Source organism: Ischnura elegans, chromosome 10 (genome assembly GCF_921293095.1).
Source record: "Ischnura elegans chromosome 10, ioIscEleg1.1, whole genome shotgun sequence".
Taxonomy (NCBI): Eukaryota; Metazoa; Arthropoda; class Insecta; order Odonata; family Coenagrionidae; genus Ischnura; species Ischnura elegans.
Window position 1 is genome coordinate 40,838,461 of NC_060255.1, and position 24,117 is coordinate 40,862,577.

At 39.1% G+C, this 24,117-nt stretch overlaps 1 protein-coding gene across 2 annotated transcripts in view; it reads right to left on the reverse strand.

The window, feature by feature from the left end:
• The window catches only part of LOC124167008 (synaptic vesicle glycoprotein 2B), a 68,566-nt gene that overhangs the window by 44,092 nt on the left and 357 nt on the right, over positions 1-24,117 (reverse strand). For both annotated transcript variants that reach the window (XM_046544766.1, XM_046544767.1), the window contains exon 2: positions 7,540-7,760. In XM_046544766.1, coding sequence (XP_046400722.1) covers positions 7,540-7,648 — 109 coding nt within the window. In that variant the 5' untranslated portion in view covers positions 7,649-7,760. The remainder of the gene's footprint in view (positions 1-7,539; positions 7,761-24,117) is intronic.

Genomic DNA, 24,117 nt, shown 5'->3' on the forward strand with positions numbered 1-24,117 from the left:
GTCCTCTGCCACATGCAATTTGCAGTTGTATTGAAAGAAAATGGAAGATTTTCAAACTGAAAAACTGTAAACTCCGCAGTCGAAGAAAGGAAATCTAATGAAGTATAAATGTCAAGTTTTCCAATGGAAATAAGCACTGAGATAAACTACTACAAATACTTTTATTAGACATTTACTGCAAATAGGTACATACGGTATTCGGATAAGGAAAAATGAGATAAATACGGTAAGCTGGCCCACACTCTAAAAAATTATAAATTTTCGAACAGTTTTTCAGTCAACATATTATCATAGTGAATACTGTTACCATTAGGTGGCAGAACTAACTATAAATTCCTACAGTTTTCAAGGTTCCAAAGTATGGGAGAGTAATTTAATGGGAAAACATCCATTTTGGGGTAAAATTAACCCATCACAAAAAAAAGCATTAAAACCATGAAATATCATGCGTGGAGTAAAGTAATCCCAGGTTAAGGCATCACTGGTCCAACTTCAAAAAACAATCATAATGGAATTTCTGTATAAACTCTGCATCTGAAATTCATGTAATACATAGCCATAACACCAAAAAGTAATATATATATATAATATTTAACATCGTATAGATTCAAATTTGCTGTTTTAAACATATTGTTTTTGCGTTCAAGTAGTGAAGTGGACCAAAGTGGGATCTCACGGTACTGACTTAAATATATCGAGAGTTTAATGGTCAAAATTACTCAAAACTGTCCTTTTAGGCTTAGTACCGATACAAATACTTCCCATTTATAACTGAGAAGCTATTGTTAATTAACAAAGTGTGAAAAAATGCAAAAAGTCGAAAAAATAATAAATACTTGAATGTAGCATTCATAGTTAAATTTAAATTTGAGCATTTTCGTATAGGTCAAAAATACCCATCTTATCCTTGTAAAGTTAACGGCTACATATTTTTTTTGTTTTGGGGAGGAATATCAACGTTGACTGTTAAACAGTTTTTGGGGATGAGGGCGTATTAGATTTGGGCGCGGTGAAGGATGAAAACGCTGAATTGAAGGTTCGCAATGAGGAAGTGTTCGATGAGGTTGGGTTGGCCGCCGATGGGAGAAATTAGGATTGAGCATGTATGTCCAGTGGGCCCCAAGAGGGATGCTGGTGGAGAGGTCCATTGAGGAGAGAATATTCGGAAAGCGGGCGGGAGGATGGGGAGGGAAGATTGGGAATTATTGGTGGCATGAAGTTAGGCCGAAGATAGTAATAGGGTGGTTTCCTATAATTTTTTTATTGCCTAAATCGAAAGATTATTACTCCTGGAGTACGTATTTCACACTTATAGATTTTTAAATCACGATATCTATTTTTCGCGATTGAATGAAAAGTGAAAATTTTCAAGCGCGCGAAAACGCGACGGCTAAGTATGAATGCCGGGAAAACTCCGTGTGACGTCGTTCTGGCTCCCGCTGCCGCAAGTGAGGTGACCTTGGGGCGAGGTTTTGAGCGCTGATACGACGCAGGATGCTAGCAGGTAGCAGAGTACCCTGCTAGCTGGTAGCGCTTGGCTTAAATAAGGATTATTAATACCCTATCAAACGAAGAAAACTTTCCGACCTCCGGCAGTCTTAATAGGTGATTATTAAGACAAATTTCCCTGAGCTCTGTGCCTCATGCATGCATCATATCTCAGACGATGTAAAACTCCTATCTACTCGTGTAGAAACTAGGCCCCTGTTACGTCACGCGGAGTGGCATCGCATGGGCGCCAATCTGGACTTTTTCAAATGCGGTTAAAATTGACCATTGCCATTCCTCTAAACTGGGGTTTCTAAAACCAAATAATTTGCATATTATGAATACACTAATGGTGGGTAACGAATCGCAATCAATGCCTTTCGTTTTTTTTCTTGAAGGAAACTACCCAATTGCAATGGATACAGTTTTTCCTTGGGTTAAGACAACCGTGATGACACACAATGACAATGAATGAATGAAAAATTGAGGTATTCCACGATTAGCCACAGTTAAAACTTTACGGAATCACCAGCAATGCACAAATTGTGCGAAAAATCCCCAGAGAAAAAAATCATTCGCTTTGACCGGGACTCGAACCCGGATCTCCCGATTTCCGGTCGTGTGATTTAGCCAGCCAAATTTCCTCAAAAGGAGAAATTACGCCTCGGAAGCTTAACTGGCCTTAAGCACTCGAACAGAAAGCGGGAGATCAGGGTTCGAATCCCGGTGAAGGCGAATGATTTTTTTCTCTGTGAATGCAGAATGAATTTTCGCAGAATGAATTAAAGTTTATTTATGCTATAGGTTTCTCCATAATAGCAATTGTAAAATACGACAAGTTCTACTCAAGAACAAAAATTAATAATACATCAGGCACATTTATATTTGCAACAAAAAGCAAAAAGAAATGTATCGAAAGCAAAAATAACCTCAGGTGAACAATGAAAACAAACAGAATCGAGCCAGAGGAAGACAAAAATCAGAAAAAAAACTTCTGATAACTTGTTGATAGCCCACCATAAAAATAAATGTAATATACTGACGTAAAATTATAATTGACGCCATAAAAATGAATATTATTCACTGACGTAATTTATTTCTGAGATGATTATCAAAAAGCTTTTCTTTGAAAATGGAAGTAATTGAGGAATATTTTATAAATGACGGACAATGGAGGGGAAGAAAGCCAAAGAACGACCTCGGATTAGTGAAATAGGACAGATCACATAGGATGTATACAGGAAGGTACACGTGAACATTAAAATAATAAAGAGGAGAAATTTGATTCCAAAGCCGCGCGGAACCAGTCTCAAAATTCTATTTATTAGCTTATTTTCCATTCATTGATTCGTACCTTACTATCACAGCTACATAACATTGATAACAGGCAAGTGAAGCTTTTTTTTCATTGTTAGAAGGAGAGATTGGTTACATTGACCATGGGTACGAAAATGGCAGCCTCATTTCCTCAATTATAAAGTAAAATTGTATCTAGGATAGGACTATATCCTCCAAAATTTTGCTTCATAATTAAAAAAATATTTATTATTAAAAAGACCTAATCAAACTAAGACGGGTCAAATGGTTCAACCTCCCAAGGTTTTTGGAATGGAACGTTTTGAGGTTAAGTTCTGCATCAAATGATCATTACCTTAACACACCCCTCCTCCAAACGACCCCCCTACATCCCCGATATTGTTTTCTGCCTGCGGACACTATCTATAAGCACCCTGTGTAATGAAGTTGTGAATATTGTCATGTTAGTTGGAGCTATGCTAATGTGACTGTGTCGTATTCAACACTCTACTTTAATGTCAATTTTGTCCGTCAATTCCTGTTTATCTATAACGCCATATCTCCATATCTAATTTCTAATATTCTCTTCAAGTCCTCGCCAACGATTCGTACTTTGTAGCAGCGAAAGGCACCATCTCATATATCACGCTTTACTTTTTTTGTGCGAGGGAGTGTCAATAGTTCACCCATCTATAATTGAACCCCCCCGAAACGTAAGTCTTTTCCAAATGAACCTCCCCTATACTTTAGTCTACCCATGGCCTTGGTCGTGAATCTGTATTTAATGAAGTGGTGATGATTCCAATGTTATTAGATGCAGTATGATTGTGACGGTATCTTCACCATTCGACCATATTGTCAACCCTGCTCACCATTGACAATAGGGTAGTTTCCTTCATCAAAGAAAACGAAAGGCATTGATTGCGATTCGTTGCCCACCATTACTGTATTCATAATACACAAATTATCTGGTTTTTGAAATACCGGTTTAGACGAATGGCAAGGGTCAAATTTTATCCTCATTTGAAAAAGGCCAGATTGGCGCCCATGCGTTTCCACTCCACGTGACGTCACAGGGACCTAGTTTCTACACGAGAGGATAGGAGTTATACATCGTCTGAGGTTACCAATGCATGCATGAGGCATAGAGCTCAGGGAAACATGTCTTAATAATCACCTACTAAAACTGGCTAAGGTCGGAAAGTTTTCTTCGTTTGATAAGGTATTAATAAACCTTTTTTAAGCCAAGCGCTACCTTTCAGCAAGGTACTCAGCTACCCGCTGGCAGCCTGCGACGTATCAGCGCTAAGCCTCGCCTCAAGGTCACCTCACCGGGCGGGAGGGGGAACCAGAAATACGACGTACGGAGATATTTCACGGCATTCATACTTAAGCGTCGCGTTTTCGCCCGCTTGAAAATTTTCACTTTTCATTTAATCGCGAAAAATAGATATTGTCATTTAAAAATCTAAAAGCGTGAAATACGTACTCCAGGAGTAATAATCTTTCGATTAAGGCAATGAAAAAATAATAGGAAACCACCCTATTAACATTTACAGTGAAACCTGGCATAAGCGGCCACCGAACGTGTTGAGGAAAATTGGCCGATGGAAGGCTATCACAAATGAGTATATGATGTAATAATGAGCCAATTATGTATTTTTTCTGCCTAAAACTGACATGATCATCGGCCTCCAGCATTAAAATTAATTTCATGCGTAAATGCCATTGCCAGGGCCATGAATGAATCAATACTATGCCACATAAGGGGGGGCTGTGCTTTATCAATTCACTATTTATAACGTTATTTAGAAGATAGAGTTTCCAGATTAAAAGAGAGAAATTAGAAAACGATATTCCGGTATAAAAACGGTAAGGATTCCGGTAAACGAAAACGATATAAACGGTATTTTATTTAGTCGGCAGCAGGTCAGTTGGGGAATGGCCTTTGATAGAAAAAATGTGAACACTGTCCGTTGAAGTAGGTGGCCCCTGAGGAGAAGTAGAATTTTCATTGCTTATTCTGGAAATATTAATATTTATTTGTTCCAGGGGCATAACAGAGAATGTGTTGAAACCGCCAGATTTCGAAAGATATAATGAAAACCAAAACAAATTTACACAGAAATTCTCGCATATATAAGTCCTCAACTTTATGGAGACGTTTCTCAAGGAGAATTTATGCAATAGTCCTTTGAAGTCATTCTAAGTTGTCTCTTTGTAATATGGATGGGGATTACATTATACATAGTTTTATCCCCATGACATTTCTAAATAATGCGTTCGCTTCTGAGGAAAAAGGGGCCACTTATTGAGGTAACCGCTGAACAGAGTTGGTCGCTTGGGAAGGTTTTAAGGGAAACCAATCACATAATATTTGGAAAACTTCCAAATTATCATTTATTTACTTGAAGCTCAGTTAAATATACTCAGGGAATTAATTAACGAGGCAAATCCCACGACTTCTTTGTTTTACGTATTTAATGCACCGAAAGGCAATTGTCGTCACCATATTATCATCTCTTGTCGTCCGCACACCTTCCGTTCCAGCAATGCATGTAGCTAGGGGTGAGAGGGATTTCAGCCTCTAAGTCGACTGCCCGCGTTACATTTCCTCAGGAGAAAATTAGCTCAGGGACTCTTAACCTCTGATACCATCTCAACCACTTAAAAGTTGAGAGACTGATGTCAGGGTCTCAGATCCGAAATGTGGTCAAAATGAGATAATATTAAATACCGATGCCAGAGCTCGAAGTTTTAAATAAAAATATCTGTATGATTTCGTGAACAAACGCTTGGCGATCAAAATGTTATAATTACGGCTGTTTCGGAGAAAACTGACGCTGAATTTGAATTTCATCGTCATGCAAATGAAATTAATAGCTTTATTTCAGTCCCAACAGATCACCAGCGTGAGAAACCTGCATACCACCCAAGCCCTCCCAGAAGCAAATTTCTGGTTCCGACAACAGGTTTTCTTTTCGGGAATCTAGTGCTTTCCCGGCGACTAAACACGGCATTCGATCTATGGAAAAGAAAAAAAGGTAGACTAGCGGAAAACTCTAGCCAAAGAGAAGACACCTGTGCAGAGGAAGTAATGTAAATTAGTATCGGAGGATTTGGAGTGGTGTTGCGTATTACGCTTTGTTGAGGAAGCTTTTTCGGCGATTTCAGGACGCTTCATCAACGATGAATAAAAAATATATCAATTTTTATTCATCGCCTGATGATGCGTCCTGAAAGCTAGCTTGACAAAGCGTGATAATTAGCTGTAGCCGAAAGCCTGCGATACTGATGTTTCTCGCTTCGAAAGCCTGCGTTTCAAATGAAGTCATGCGAATACAGGACAACCCCTTGGCATCAGTAACATTCAGGGGCGGATCCAGGATTTCTTTCTGGGAGGGGCACAAGCATGGCCGTATCCAGGATTTTGTTCAGGGGGGGGGGGGGACAAGGATACCTTGTAATACAAACGAACGAAATGATAATGGGACCGTATTAAAAATCTAGCATATTTTTAAGGGTCAGGGGGGGGGCACGTGCCCCCCCCCTGGATCCGCCTAAGGTAACATTCCATAGAAACGAGGAACTCGATGCACATCCAAATATCGGGCATAGCGTACTCTCTCACCCGATAGGAAATTCGAAAGCACCTTATCCAGCTAAGAGTCGAATTATTTTCCGGAGAGATGTCTTGGAACAGCATATAAAATGATAAACAAAGGTGTCGCACTGCCCGCTTGATTTTATTTAAAAGCTACAATACACGTATTCCGATTGGCTTGCAGTAATTATCAGTCTCTACCACAACCACACGTGTTTCTACTAGAGCTAAGAGAATACCGTCTTTAGCTATACTAAGAAAAATAATATAATTACAATATAAAAAATGCAATTTTTACAGAGAAAAGAGCGTTTTACGAAAAAGAAGAAAATAAAGGCCTACGGCTCCTAACATTGTCAACATTTCAATTGAGCCTGATGAGAAATTTACCATAAGTTTTTGAAGATCATTTCAGACATAAAAAACGAAAATCGTGGTGCACATGTAAGATTGTATTCGCTTTCTCCAAGAGACAAGGATGATACCTATCTATTAACCAGCAATTATCAGCTATATAACCTTAAATGTGCACCAAGTGTTTCCTTTTAGATATCTGAAGTGTTCTTCTAAAACTTATTGTAACTTTCCCATCAGTCATTGGCTTGTAGTCATCATCAGGTAACTGATGACGATTGCAAGCCAGTCGAAACTCGTCGATACCTCCACTGCGAAAGCGCTCAACAATCGCCCACCGAATCAAATCCGCTCATCTAGTAGCCCAACAATACGAATCCGCTCAGCTGGCAGTGTCCGGAGCATAAACGCTCATCCTATTCTCCAAGCTTGGAGGTGAGCGTTTATGCTGCGGACACTGTCAGCTGAGCGGATTCGTATTGTTGGGCTACTAGATGAGCAGATTTGATTCGGTGGGCCATCGTTGAGCGCTTTTGCATTAGAGGTCTCGACGTGTAGTAAAGCTGTGAAATAGAATGAATTGGGCAGAATGATATCTGTGTTTATCATATTTTATTTAGTCCAGTGTTGTTTTCGTGCTTAGCACAGCGGCCAAAGGTGCCATTTCCCACGGCCCTTAAACCCGCCGAAGAAGACGGCTAAGATGTCAAATGAGGCCGAGGGTCGACCCCATTCCGTGCTCATCAATTGGGTCGACACTCTCCGCCTCTCATCTCGTATGCATGCGGACCACTCACCGGAGTGCCAGCGTCGATCAGCCGTCTCCCCGGTGGCCTGCTGCCGATCCTCATGCTCTCCTGGGATGACGACCGCTGGCGGAGGCGGCGCTGCTGCGCTCCCGTCCATCGCAGGGGTGCGGAGAAGGGGCGGGAGTCGGGGGGTGCGTGTCTGGTGAGGGACCAGCTATGCCGGAGCGGTCCCTCCGGGTGCGGCTGCCCGCTCGTGTCCGGCGAAAGAGCTGTAGGGATTGTAAGAGGAGGCACATGCAGGATTCACCGATTGTAATATTAATTTATTATTCCAAAAAACAAATGGAATTATGCATTATATTCACATGTTTAGAAGTTAGGTCTCCTATTGGGCTTTACATATGTTTCTAAGGTTTTGAGCACATGTGAACAGTTAGTAAGTGAAAATACTCACTCAAATTCAACCGATTCAGACGTGATGTAGGGGAAGTTTGAAATTTTGAAATAAAAGGTACGTATAACCGAGACAGGCTTGACTTTGTGATACCTCTCCATATTGGAAATAAATAGGTAAAACTTGACTTTGACAAAGTTTTACTCCTTCATTTCCAAAAGGTGCCTAGTTGCTTTTTCTACATTAATTTTATAATTTGTACCACATGATGGCTCCAGTGGCGCAGCGAGGGGGGGGGGGTTTGGGGGTTAAAATCTCACAATTTTGAACCATTTATCTTAAAATTCCGCAAGTTATTAATCTCTCACCTACCGCTCATCATGGTGGGTATTCCATACCCCCACACACCCCGGTATTAGTTGCACCTAAGCCCCCAGCCTTAGTTCCTAGCTGCGCCCCTGGATGGCTCTGTGAGCCGAAACGCGGCTTGCGCATTAAAGTTATTGTGGGAAAGTGCAACTAACTTTCATTTCAACGCTTCACTCAGTGATTCAACCCGAAGTTTGGTTTGGATAGGTTAGGGTAGAGCTCACCCCGGACTTCTACATAGGCGTGTTTAATCCACACATTCATATTTTGTGGGCCAGTTTCTTTCCTTAAAGTCGCACTCCGAGGAGTTCGTTTTCGGAGTGTCCGGAGGCCGGGATTTGACACTTCGATCAGAATCCAAGCGCTTTACCAGCTAGTCTACCACGCTCCCCAGGGATATGGTGCAGACGATTTAGGATTTAAATTAACTACTCTCAGCTGCGATTTGTAGCGTTGAAGTAGGAAATTAAATCTGTATCTGGACAATCAAATCACATTGTACGCATTTATTCGCTTTGGTTTTAATGGAAATCGTGGTACAATGTCGCTCTGATACAATGTCGTTACCAGAAAGAAAATTCTGGTGGCCTCAGTTGTAGAAGGGTTACATTCATAGGCGGATTTAGGGGGGGGGAACTAGTCCAACCAGGTGCTTAAAAATAGACAATATTATTAATAAAAATATTTAAAAAATTATATTTTAATATAAAGCTATAAATTAGGGATGGACGGATCCAGATTTTTTTCGGATCCGGATTCGGATCGATTTTCGGAGCCGGATCTCTCGGATCGGATATCTTCGGATCCAAATGCATTTTCAAATTCCTGACGTTGAGATTCCCCCGATGATTGTTCAATCTCTTGCGAAGAATCACACTATGTGCCAGTCGTATTTTGCCTCTTTTATTCTCCACGGCTGAAATTCACCTTCGTAACCTCTGCGAGAGCTTTCAAACAAAACGGTTCATGAGTAGGACAAGAATCACATGCAACGGCGCATTCGAAGATAGAAGCGGAACTCTTTCCACCCTTATGAGGCGTTGCATTCACCGAAGCTATTATTTAATATTTCGGATCCAGATCCGATGTCTTCCGCGACTTTGGATCCGATATATCCGATGAAGGGCAATATCCGCGGATATTTGGATCCGAGGTATCCGATCCGACCATCCCTACTATAAATATTTACATATTAATAATAGAGATGTGCGAATAGTATCCGCGAATACTCGAATACCTCGAATATTAGAAAGTATTCGATATTCGAGGTTTCGAATAGTTATGCGAAAAGTACCGCCTCGAATACCTCGAATACTTTGAATTACGCGTCATACACTGTCGCACGCACGTCGTTGGTGGTTGACTCGGAAAAATGTAGAGAACTGTAGTCATTTAGTGCTCGCAGCGCCGTTTTACGCAAGTTGACGAATTACATCAAATTCGTGGATTTTAGCGGTGAAAAGAGTTCGACGAGGGGAACCGAAAATGGTCGGGTGAAAAAATCCGAAAATCCCCGATTCCCCCCACCAGGAGAACCTCAGTGCCGTGGGATAGCAACCTTAGGGCATTTCCCACGATCCGCTATCCCCCTCCATTCAGCACTCGCCTCACCCACTCTGAAGCTTTCCTTTTCTCCGAAATCTAACAAAAGGTCCCAGCTCGCGCAGGGATCGCATTACGAAGACCCCTGCTTCGAAAAAAATATCGAGTTACGAGAACGATAAAAACGTGTTTCACGCCCTCCCCCTTTTTCTCACCCACTGACCTTTTTCTGGCTACCTGCTTCGAAGTTACCCATTTCTGGAGGTCAACTGCTGTGTGAGTACCGTGGGATACTTACATTAGCGCATTTCCCAAGATCCGGTATCCCTCTCCATTCTGCACTAGCCCACCCCTCTGAGGCTTTCCTCTTCTTCGAAATAAAAAAAGGTCACAGCTCGCGCAGGGATCATATTACGAAGACCTTAGCTTCGAAAAAATACCGGGTTACACGAGAACAATAGAAACGTGTTTCCGGCCCTCCCTTTCCTCCCCCACTGACCTTTTTTTTCCTACCAGCTTCGAAGTTCTCCATTTCTGTGGAGGTCAACCGCTGCATGAGTCATCTATTAGCGCAAAAGGTGTCTAAGGATAACTTTCGTCAATTGATGTTACACCTTTATTGAATTGAAATATTAGTAATGTGCGCGTAATTTCAAAAAGAATAAGACCAAACACGACGTATTTCTGAGTTTATTTAAGCATTTTACGCAAAGAAATAAATGTCAAAATACGACGGAGACCTAGCATTCTGGCGAAACTCGATATGAGCAGCAAAGCTTCTCGGAAGTTGATGCCGTATTTTTTTCCGAAAACATATATCAAGTTACAATTAATGAGTGGTGCTATAAATCTTTATTTTTACAGTCCCAGACAAAGGGATATTTTCACAGAATATTTGGTTTCTCCCTGATAGCAATTCCAATTCATCTTATCTCGTGAGAACTCCCAAAGATGGACTGAAAATAATTGAAGAAAATCCGGTGGAAAAGAGCTTGTATTTTGCAAAATGCCTCAGATTGTCAGCTAGCACTTGGCAGCAGAAGTGGGGGTAAAGCGATGTTAGTTGAATTAATTATATGCCCAATTGTTTCCATAAAATTAAAATATTCATTAATCAGCTAAATTCCTGTTCGAATCCTTTAAAGTAAATCAAAATTACTCCCCAAAATCTTGAGTTGCCTGCTGCATAGGCAACCGAGTCAAACATTCCAGCATTCATCATTTAGTATTCGAGGTATTCGAAATTCGAGGTATTCGAATATTCGAGCAATGATTTAATATTCGAATTCGATATTCGAATTCGAGAAATCTGCTATTCGACCCATCTCTAATTAATAACTTTTATATTAAAATTAAGAGTATATTTCGTAGATAATTGTTGCTTGTAGTTTTCAATCCCAAAGATGAGATGACAGTTTGCCTGTCAGATCCTGGTGCCACCCCCAGAAAAAATCCTGGATCCGCCCTTGGGTACATTTCTGGAATGGTTAATCCGGAGAGGCTACTCTTAAGACCATATCTCCCAAAAATTTCGGCTTTGGGTGAAAATTGAGCAATGGATATGACACCAATAACCTCTGTTCTAGATACCACGCCATGTTAGGCCCTGGCGTTCGAGCTGGGAAACTATTCCTTGATCTTCGTCTCAGGTTAGGGCTGGAATTCAGTGAATACAACTGCTACAATGCATATCCTATTGACTAATTTATACCATACCTTCCAAAAATTTGGAGTTTGGGTACAAATTAGGTAATGAAAGTGGCACCAATGACCTCTGCCCTGGATGCCGTGATAGGTTTAGCCCTGGCCTTCGAGTTGGGAAACTATTCCTTGACCATAGTCACAGGATAGACCTGAAATGCATCGAATACAACTGCTACAATGCATTACGACATATAGTAAAAGTATTTCCAATTTTTTCAATAGGTGGCGTTAGTTGTATTTTTGGCAGAAATTTCTGTAACCACTCTGGATTAATTGATTACATTGCTATTGCGACATTGGAAATGTTTGTCTTCGGATTCTTTCTATAACCAATTTCGCATTATTACTTGCTCATTATAGCTACTTAGGCCACATTTCTCGAAATAAAAGTGGAATATCGCTTAGCAACCATTTTGGCCTGAAACCATGGGGGGCGAGAATGAATATCGATGGCTAACTTCTAACAACACGAATCTCAAAAATAGCAACTTTTCAGGAGAGCAAAAAAATGATTTATTTTTGTAATTGTATATAATTTTAATTGAAATTAAAAACAAAAAATTGATAAAACTGAAAAAGAAGCGTACATTTGCGAACAAAGATTTGTTTTTTTGCTTGATTTTTTTGGTTTATTAACAGAATTAGCAACATTAACTCAGACCGGCCAAATTTTGAGGTAGGTGTTGTTAGAACTTAGTCATCGATATACTCATCAGGCTAAGTTCGATTAGCATTAAACATGTTTAAACTTCATTTCTGTTTACCCTCGTGTCTTTTAAGAGCCAGCGAAGGAGTAAGCGCTTGATATGACCTGCCCCTTAAATTACTTGATGCATGGGCACAACCCATTGTAATTATAGGTTAAGGACCCTCCTCTGAAGCCCTCCCTTCGTTAGCCAGTGGTCTCACGCCACTTGTGACTTTTCCACGTGAGGGGAGTGAATTGACCCGTCCGCTTGGTCTTATCGCCACGTTCCGTGGATTTAGATTAGACCCATTTTACTTCCTGCTACGTTGTCAGAGCTATCGAGGTGAGCAACAGCCTAATATGCTTTGTCTTCTGAGGAGAAGTGCTTCCGTTACCTGTATAGTTAGAGAAAGTGGGGCTGACTGTTAAAAATAGGTTCATATATATATATCTATAGGCTGTACTATTTTGTTGAGCAAGGGTACTTACTTAGCAAGTGAAAATACGAGAATATCCATTGCGTAACAATACCGAAAAGACATTATGATTATTTGGCGGTTCATTAGCACAGGTTGTTAGTTTGCTTGAGGAAGATAGGATTAAGATACTTAGCATACTTTTATTCATATTACCTTCCGACGTTAATGATTATTGATTAAACATCGTTGTATCTACGATCAAACTTTATGTTAATGAAGACATTCTGTCCAATCCAGGAAGTTTGCATGATTTTTTTCGGATATAATACGAAAGAAACAAATATAATCCGTATAAAAAGCATAAATAATGTTATTATTACAGATTCTAATCATCATTAGACTTGAAACAAACGAGGACTACAACCAGGTGCTCCAGTATTTAGCGAATTCTCTCAAGGCCTAAGTATTTTCCCTGTGGAAGTGTATTGGTATGATTTAGAGAACAAGTTACACAGTTAGGTGAAGTTGAAAATTCACGGGATGAGGCAGCCTTCCATTTATGATGTGTACGTACTGAAAACTTATAGATGAAATAATAAATTGTGCAGAAAAAGGGAGTAAGCTTAAAAAATAGGCTACAAAAGTGGAAGTTGATTAAGCGTGCTTTCATAACTTGGAAAACGTTGAAAAGAAGTTGATACTTAAAGTTTGATACATTAACCCTTATACAACCATGGTGCCGATATACCGGCTTTCAGTTTTCGTTTTAAAACTTTCAAGTTGCTGGTATAACGGCCATGGCCAAAAAAATATGCGTTCCATTATTTCCTATGAAAATAAATTAATTACTATTTTTAAATTATAATTTGTTTCGTTATTTAAAAGGCAATATGTTCTAAAGGAATGGGAAAATGGCATCACCATATTTAAAGAAATAAATTTGCAAAACAAATTTTAAAAATAACCGAAGGTTTCAAAAATTGGACTTGAGTTTACTAGGAGTGAATAAGGAAATTCCCGTGAGAGCAAAAGGATAAACTTGCGCATTAATTGATCGGGTATTCTTTCACCCGTTTTTTGTATAGCTTTGCTTCCTAATACTCTGTAAAATCACTGTTTAGATAGAACTCATTAACGTCAAATTTTTACTGTGTCATATCGACTTTTAGTGCTTTCAACGATAAACGCGACCGAGCTACCCACATAATCACTGAAAAGCTGCCTACCAGCTCATTTATCATCCGGATTGTGTAGAAAATACACCAATGCTCGTAAAATTATGGATGACGCTATAAGTTTATCACTCTGTATATGCGGAGTTGTAATTACAAGGAAGTAGAATGCTACGTCTAGTGTTCTGTACCGAAGAAGAACATGAATATAGTTGGGAGGAGCACCATCAGAATATTTGGTTAATATTTATTTCAAGATCTAGTTGAAATAACTCTGTCAAGACTGTATGCATTCGTTACGGTCTACCAGTGAATAAACTTCCGCAGTATTCAACCATAATTTTGAATATTATTATTCATAGTCAGAACAAACTCTTGCTTAGCTACACTACGTTACAGTCAGCTTGGGTGGGTATTATCTCATCCCAAAGAATGGTCGTATTTCATCTAGTCTCAGGAAGCTAAACAAAAAGGATACAAAAATTAGTTATAATATCACACTGAAAAATGTTATTGGCATTTACATTGATTTTGTTTTAAGGCCGTTTTACTCTGGGCACGTTATTGCGCTGGATAGCACTGCATTCATTTCTCAATCTTGCGTGCAATAATTATTGCGCAGACGACGCAGTCGGTACTCGCAATCAAGCATTCATTCACGAAATTTCGTCGTCTGTTGAGTGCGCGGGTAGCGTGTTACATGTTAGAACAAGGAACAAACGAAATTCAGTGCGCAAGGTTGTTGACATACTGGTCTGATTCGTGTAAATGCACTGAAGGCGATTGTCTTGAAACTTAAGCAGACGATTATATGCGTACAATTAATAAGGTAAAACAGTGAAAAGGGAGACGAAGACCCCACGGATAGTTAAGATAGCTTTTGCCAATACCTAGAATTTATACTTTTCCGCGACTCGCACTAATCGGAATAAAACGGAAATCAGAATCTAAAATTACAAATTTTTCACGTCTATCAAATTCATGGAATGCTCTAGAATATTGTAACATATATGTACAAAGTAAATCTCATAACTCTCGGAAATGTAATGGAAATTACCATGAACTTTAATTAATATGTATGTTCATAGAACGTACACTCGAGATGAATCAATGGATCATTCACTCATTAAACAAACCGGTATGGCGGAATAAGAAAGTTTATGCGTCGCAAACCTTCCTATTGTTCAATACTTCTCGTAACACGTATACATAAAAGCGTGAAAAAAGATATTCTAGTGATATTCCCTTTGGTTTACTTATCTATCACTGGAGTATCGCGAGACATTATTCAAGACACCATGATCGGCAAATCACTCAAAGTTAGCAAACCAAATATTTCATTTAGGTACTAAGACATTTATTCTCACAAAACTTGTCATTTTCACATCCGATACTTATTTACAAGTAGAAATTATGGTAATTTTTGCTTAGTTCACGGGAATATCCTGAATAACACTGCGACATCCATGGAAAAATTGTTAAAAATGCGAGCTTGTAATTAGATTTATTATTGGGTTGAATAGCGGCAATCGTATGAACCATATTATAACGTTTGTCATAAAAAAGGCGCATCAACAGGATATATTTCGCTGACCTAGGGGACTCATTAACCCACTTTGGATTTTACATCATATCTAGAACTATTTATTGGCCCGGATAACCAGAATTTTGGTCTAGGTGATTTCATTTTTTTCTCGCGCCTAATTATTGACAATTTATGTATGGTATACCTTCTGAGGATTTGATGATGTACATTAAATTACTTCCGCACAACCCTTCTTGAATTCTTCGGTCAGTATTTAGCAATCTTATACGTATGTACGTGAGTGGAATGCCACCTAAATGGATTGAGGTGGATATAATTGATTTATTTGTGTTTGAATACGTTGAAATATCAATGTTTATGCGATGAATGTCAATGTCCCTTGGAAAGATTTAGTGCATTCCCGGCGAATAGACTTAATAAAATGTTCTCGGGATCGCCACCGGGTCAGGATACTTTAACGCTCACTCGATACTCACAGCACTGAGGACGATGGCGGAGTCGGACATCTAAACGTCGCAAGTTATGCAGTTACTGACGCGAAGGTTATCCCGAGAATATTTTACGAAATCTCTCCTGGGATGGAAAACATTGCAATTCATAAAACTTACACTCTCTTCACACTTATAAGATTATTTTTACGTAGTGCCTCCGAATTCTCAGTCTTGTCATCTGTACCGAAGAAAGACACAAAAAAACGAAATAGTAATTCCCACCATAAGTCCATACTTTAGTATCTAATTATTATAACTCGGTCAAGCGTGTATGTATTTCGTTGTGATTTATCAATGAAACAATATCCTCCGTATTTGACTGAAATTAAGGTTATTATTGGTGCAGCACCATAAGGAAGCATTTAACATCGGTTTCACTCAAAGTACAACCATGCCGAGTGATAGAATTGTGTGAGGAGGGGTGACAAGAAGAATTCATAATCTCACGAGCTATGTATTTCCCATCTCAAGTGGTACCATGACCTAGGATTTGACTGATCATTCTGCTAGTGACATAAAGACATAGCTCTGAGGACAATATTTTCGCAAACAAGAAGGGGTTGTGAAGGTTCAGTAAATTCCCTAGCGGGAGCTCTCTATGTAATGGGCACTGAAAAACTCCTCCATCATTTTACTCGTTGACTATTCCGAAATTCAGCGAACGCTATGCGTCGCTACTAGCCATAAAAATATTTCTATGCTCACTCTTGGTTTTATTATCTGCGCCACTGGAGGTTGAATGAAATTACTTCCGTAATTTCTGCCAGCAGACAATGGACAGAAAAAAAGTCATCGAGATGGTATGTCGGCAGTTTCCGTTTTGGTGTTTAGGACCCTATTGTACCGCATTCGCAACAGTGGAGAAGGTTACATGAATTGCCGTGAGAAAAAAATCCCCGTGACCGGGAATTGAACCACGAACCTTTGCATTTCACGGACAAATGCGAAGACCACTGCGCTGTGGCAATAGGGTAGTTTCTTTCACCAAGGAAAACGAAGGGAATTTATTGCGAATTGTTACCCTCCATTAGTGTATTCATAATATACAAATTATTTGGTTTTAGAAATCCCAGTTTAGGCGAATGTTAATGGTCTATTTTAACTTCATTCGAAAAAGGCCAGATTGGCGCCCATGCGATGCCACTCCACGTGACGTCACAGGGACCTAGATTCTATACGAGTATATAGGAGTTTTACATCGTCTGAGATTACCAATGCATGCATGAGACACAGCTCAGGGAAACATGTCGTTATAATCACCTATTAAAACTGGCTAAGGTCGGAAAGTTTTCCTCGTTTGATGAGGTGTTAGTAATCCTTATTTATGCTTAGCGCTACCTGCTAGTAGCCTGCATCGTATCGGCGCTCATAGCCTCTTACCTAGGTGGCCCACACGGCGGCAGCACGTTGAAGACCATTCCAATAAAAAAATATTCGAACTGCAAGGGAATAGAAATGGTATCCTTTCCCTGAATATGTGATAATCATAAATCTATAGCATTGTGAGGGATGAACCATATCCTGAAATGAAACCTAGCCGGAAGGCTGAGGCACTAAATGAGCTATTGAAAAGATTTTTATTTATTTTCTGTAGTACATTGATCCTTAATTTGTTACTACATTATCTTTATTATGAATGTATTTTATTGGCGCGTATATTGCTTTTAAAAGGTACTTACTGATTATTTTTATTCCACATATTAAGCGGGGCATTGAGCGTTACGTTAATGGGAGTTAAATGATAATATACGGGGTGTTCCAAAATTAATGGCGGGGTTTGAACGCTTTCTAATATTTATTGCAATAAACTTGAAGCTATAAATGATACATAAAATTAAAGAGCAACTCAAAAAGTTTTACGTAAAAGCCTACAAGTGTTCAATGTGAACACCATTCGTCACATGGCACACTTCACGACGATATGCGAGTTTTTCCCAAACGTTGATTAGTGGCTCTCGAATAATTGTTGTAATAGTTGCTTCAATCCTGTTTCTTAATTCGAATAGGTCAGCTAATGGTGGAGGCACTGATGTCATTATCACCTGGAGGATCACAACTGAACTTGATACAGAAGCACATTGCACAGTAACTGCAGATCCCATCTTCGCAAATTGCAAAACACAAAAAGCTTTCTTTTCAACAATCGCCATCTACTAGCCCTTTTCTAATGAATGGCGGCGGAAACATGGGTACTCTTACGTATTGTTGGCAACAAACAAAAGTTTTGAGTTACTATTTCATTTGATGTACCATTCATAGCTGTAAGTTAAGTGTAAAAAATAATAAACTGCGTTAAAACCCCGCTATCCAATTTTAAACACCAAGTAAATTTTATTAAATTAAAAATAATTGAGAAAATCCTAATGAGATCAAAAATTAAGAATTATTATTGCGCTTTCTGATTGCTGAAATTTTGAGTTGTTACAGATTTTGAGATTGCTATTAAGGAAGGAGGATGCTTTTATTCATTTTTTGATCTAAGTCACACAAAATTGAGTTATCCGTCGCGTGGAGCCGCTTTGAATGACCTGTGCTTTCGAAAATTCGAAGGAAGTTGAGTAACTTCTATGTCAGCTGGCCAACAATGATAGCCTGCGATTGCGGAGGAATCCAATTCTCGCCTGGCCTTCTGAGAAGTGTGCTGCTTCATAAGTAAGACGGCCGTTCATTTGTGCACGAAGGACATGGGTAATGAGGATCTTTCGCAAGAGTGCCAATGGGCAACTGATGAAAAACAAATCGGACAGCTGAGTTAGGAATGTGGACCTAGGGTGTGCTCAAATAGATTCTACAGCAGGTTTTGTGGTGACAAATTTATAAAAAAAATAGATTTCGGTATATATTCATAACATATGTTTCAATCCGTTCTACTACAAGAAAACTCAACTCAATTGGTAAAATTTCATTGGAGTCGAATAACATCGTAAATAAGTGCTTTGAGTATCAACTGTGATTGGATCTAAAAGTAATCTGCATTCATAAAATCTGAGAATGTTCGTGGATTTAGTAATTAGGAGGATTAATAAAATCCGATGATTTCAGCGTGATGGAATGGAAGTTTTCGATACTGAAATAAATATGTACCTGCAATTTTCCACGATTATTAAATTTATTAAGACCTAGGTTTCAATGTTACTGTATCATTTTCAAGGTGATATAGTTAGGCTGAATCTTAGGTCGTAATATGTTTTATAATCGGGGAAAATTGCTAGTATTTATATCAGTCGCGGATTAGTGTTCAATATTTCGTCTGTGACTTAAGCTTTTCAAAAATGAATTTACGGGAATCTCATAAGTCGTACATAGAGAGGCCATATTGACTTACATATTCATTAAATTTCCATTTTAACTAACATTTTAGTAAAGAATATCAACGTAGGAAGAAGCGCTACTGACGTGAAAGATTATAGATTTACGACTGAAAATAAATTTCAAATATTATCGATAGCTTTGAAAATATTTGAAAATTTTTCGAGTCAAAATATTTAGTGTTATCAATAATATTGTAGCTTAGCACAAAAAATTACTTTATCGCACGAAAAATTATCTGCAAAGCGTATGTAACCTAGGCTAAACTTTTTTAAGCTGTGCTAGTTGATGAGATCTAACTCTGGCTTAAACGCGCGTTAAGCCAAAATGTTTAATTTTTATGTGGAATTCATATCCTGAATTGCACCCATTAATTTTCGATACTTGCCTGCTCACTTATCAAGGTGTTAGCTTTGTCGTCCGATATTAAAAATGGGAATTTAACTGATAGCATTCATTGGTTACTCCACTGGACAGTGAAAAGGAACTTTAAGATTCCAATTGTATCTTGTATTGTAATTTACGGACTGTCTGGACCTACGCATTCATGAACTCATCCTTTTTTTGTTGGAATTTTAGTAAAGAATATCAACGCATGAAGAAGTGGTATAGGTGAATAAGATAACTTTTAAGGGAATGGAATGCAAGAAAAATTGCTTACTCGTAATCAAAGCTCCTAGCCCAAGGTTTGCAAATTGAGCTTTAGGGTAAATGTAACCTTTACCTATGCCAATGGCGTGTGAATGCGACTCATTCAGAGTTGGTAGGTCAGTTTCTTCCCTTTGGTCTCCTTACCCTGATCTTAATTTCCTGAACCATATGCTGCTTCTGATCAGTGTCCTAACCATACAAAGAAAGGCTGCACGGTTCGTCAAAATACTGCTACGGGCGTTCAGACAGTGTTACCCAGATGTTAATCGAATTAGGCTGGGAGCCGCTGGAGACTCGGAGACTGCGTGCTAAGCTTAGATTGCTTGAACAATTGAGAATGGACATCTTTAAGAGCGACACGGAGAACATAATATTAGAGCCACACTATATTTCCAGGTCCGATAGAAGCGATAAAATAAGAGAAATGTTTTGCCGAACGAAAGGATTTTAATAAACGCTAGTCTCAACTTCGTTAGAGCAATTAATTTTTTTAGCTGTAAACGGCTGGTGTCCTAACACCCCCTGCCACACGCTTTTTAGGTGGCTTGCGGGGTATTATGTAGATGTAGATGTAGAGGGATCCGGTGCAGAAAGACAATCCGCGTTCTGAATAAAATACAAAGGAAGACGGCGCGTTTCATCAAAAACTGCTACGGGCGTACCGTACATACGGCGTTACCCAGATGTTGAGCGAATTAGGTTGGGAACCGCTGGAGACCCGGAGGCTGCACGCTAGGCTTAGATTGTTTGAACAATTGAGAATGGACATCTTTAAGAGCGACACGGAGAACATAATATTAGAGCCCCACTATATTTCCGGGTCCGATAGAAAGATAAATTAAGAAAGATGTTTTGTCGAACGGATATGTATGGGAATTCGTTTTTTCCCCTAACCACAAAGGACTTAAATAAATGCTAGTCGTAATTTCCTTGGAGCATTTCCTTTTAATGTGTAAATGGCTGGTGTCCTAACACTGTCCTAACACACTAACTAACCCCCCTGCCACTCGCCTCTTCGGCGGCTTGCGGGTATTATGTAGATGTAGATGTACCATGTAGATGAACCAGTACCATGTAGATGAACCAGTACCATGTAGATGAACCAGTGGCGTAACAAGGGGGAGTACTGTGGAGGATAGATCCCTTAAAAAGCCTCAGAAAAATTTCATAGCATACTAATGCTTTCCCTGTTGTGATAATTTCCCGCGGAATTACGAGTTAAGTCCAAATTTTAAGTATCAAAATGATGCAAAATTTATTTCCAGGCATGTCAATTTTTCAAAAATTTCCCGGACCCCCCGTGTGGGGTCACCCCTCAAACCCCCATCCCCTCGAAAGCATATTCCTAGTTACGCCAGTGGTCGCACGCAATCATTATCAGCCAATGACGGCGACGTGGTGGCTGAAGAGAGATTTATGTACACGAATTACTTCGGAACATTTTCTTAAAACTCCTACACTTACTTTAGGCAGCACCCAGAGGGGTCTGTTGATTTGAAAATGAATGTATTTTCCTCGTGTCAGGGAAAAATTCTGAATATATTCGAAACGATGTGATAACCGACAGGTCGTTGCTGTAATAATTTGAGCATACCGCAGTCGATACTACTGTGACAATTTCATTCAGAACTTCTTAACTGTCTTTAGTAAAATTTCTGTGAATGAAATCCTTGGACTCTGTCTAAAACTATCACATCGTGCCAAAGGATCTCAAATAAATTGTCTGATTAGGAAAAAAAATACTACTTATAGGCGTAGCTAGTCTTAGTTTTGATTATTAATTCTCTCCCGTGAATACGTCATAAATGAGCAACTCGTTTCATTTACTCTTGGTAATTATGGGTAATGTTGTTGATAAAGAACTTACTCGTTAAGATACAGGTATATTTATAATTATTTCAAGTAAAGAGATGGCAAGGAAGAAATACAGACTATTCGCTACCTTGGTTTGACAATGTTCTAACTGACCATCAGCTGGTTTTGAGAAAAACCTTGTATAGTTTTAAACTGCTCTAATTGTATTATTAATAGCAATTTATTTTTGATTTTTGGCACATACACTAGTGATTCACTAGTAATTTTTACTTTAAGAAAATATGTTATTTATTTTATTTTTTTACATGTTTATATGAGTAATAAAATAAGTAAAATGCAGTTGGAACCTTGTCACACCAAATATAAGTTTTTTTCTCCTTGCAGTTGGAACTTTGTCACTGTTCTAAATCTGTTATTATTTTACATAAAGGAATAAAAACCGGTGCAACACATAGAGAAACATAAATTTAGTTATCTTGAGTGAAAACACCAAATTTTGCAAAAATGTCAGTTAGAACCTTGTCAAACCAAGGTGGAGTATTGGCTTTCATTGGGGAGTACTGTACGCTAATGGTTTTGAATTTAAGTAAAGAATAGCATCATTGAAGCTGAAGTCGAATTGAAAGATATATCATTGGAGATGCTGACTGACCGATTGAATGCAGAAAACATCCCACAATGTGGGATCTCGGTACGAGAGATTGGATAGGTTAAAGCTCTCCCTAAATAAACCCCTAAATTCTGCCAAATTGACCATCTAAAATAAAAAACACCACTAAAAATGTCTTCTGATGTTAAGTTTCAGAAAGTAGCGTAAGTTTATCCGTGCATCACTTGTAACGAGGGAACAATAACACAAATTCGTCCTGAACTAAGCCCTTGGAAAAATAATCCTTCCCCCCAGGTATGTTGAAGGTCCAAGATCCAGCATAATTTAGCGAGCAAGTGAGGCAGTCAACCAAGGTTAAAACTCACAGGGACAGCCTCGCGCCATTTGCTCCATCATCTCTATGGGAAACGACACCACGTGACAATGAAATTCAATAACAATTGAGGCCTTCGCCGATAGAAAATGTTAAGAAGCGGATTTGAAGCAGTTAAAATGTAACATGCTTGTACATTTTGAGCATTTTATTAATTTTTTGTTAGAATAATAAATTGGTAAATGACTTGTCTGGGTAAAGTTAATAATTATTTTTATAGTGATTTTTTAATGAAATAATTTTTTTTATTTTGCATAGGCTTCAATTAGTTGTGGAAATTGGGAGTCGATTCAGGGAACAGGGAAAAATCATAAATAGATATTCTGAGGTCTTCATTGCTATTTTAGAATGTATGTTTTAGTAAGAGACTATAAAATAACTTCATTGCTCGCAGTGAGAAAAAATGAGGCTACTTAGTATTCCTAACCCTAGTTCTTATTATATTGCAATGCTCATAGATAAATTCACTGCAGCTGTTATAAGTTTGCATCTTTACATCCAGAAATTATGACGTCACTCCCCCCCCTAATCACTACCACTGACATATGAGAATTAAAAAGAAAAGTGTCCCTATCATTTCGAACAATGCCCTAGCAAGCAGGGAATGCTATGGGATTAAAAATTTTCCGAAATATTTAGGAGATACAACTTAGGTTTACCCCGCCAAACATTTCACTCTTTCACTCAGTGATTCAATCCGAAGGTTAGTTTGTACATGTGAGGGTAGAGCTCACCTCGAAGCAAGCCACAGGCGTATGAATTTCTCACATTCAGGGTAGGTGGGCCAGTTCCTTTCCCTGGGGCGAGGATTCGAGGATTTTGTTTGGGGATGTGCGAAGGCTTCAGTCGGGATTTGAACCCAGGTTCCCTTAATGGGCAGCTAAGTGCTCTACCTACTAGACTATCACACTTTCTCCTCCAAATATACTCCCCGAAATTGATTTCCCCCTCGAAAATCCTCCCCGAACGGTGTCTCTGCCTCTTTTGCGAATAAGTTTGTAGTAGTTCGCTATAACTTCCCGTTTTTAGGTGGCCCAGGGCTGGCCCTACCGGAGAGTACCCGGGCTCACGGGGTGTGAAGCATGGGCGGAGTTTTGGAGGGGAGCCTGGCTCCCCCAACGTGATGGTAATTTCCCCGAAAAAAGTATGCAAACTGTAAATTGAAGTGAAATGAAAAATGTATCAAAAGTTTAAATAGTTAAAAACATCTATGTGTTGTGTATTCTTATGTACAGAAGCGCCGACACCATAGGGCCTGAGGGGGCCCGAGCCACCTCGAATATTCGTTATGTGTGTGAGGAAAAAATGTGTCAGGCTTGTTGATTTTCCCCGGAGTGTCCAGATATCGAGATTCGAGTTATCAGGGTTTTAATGTTGATCATATGAGCCTTATAAAATGCTTAAAAAATTAAAAACTCACTACTTATGAAATTACCCGGGCAAGTTCCCCGGTTTGCCCCCCCCCCCCCAATATTTTTTGTTAGTCGGCATCCCTGCTTATATAGCACTGAAAATACTATTTTCGGAAGCTAATTTAAACAAT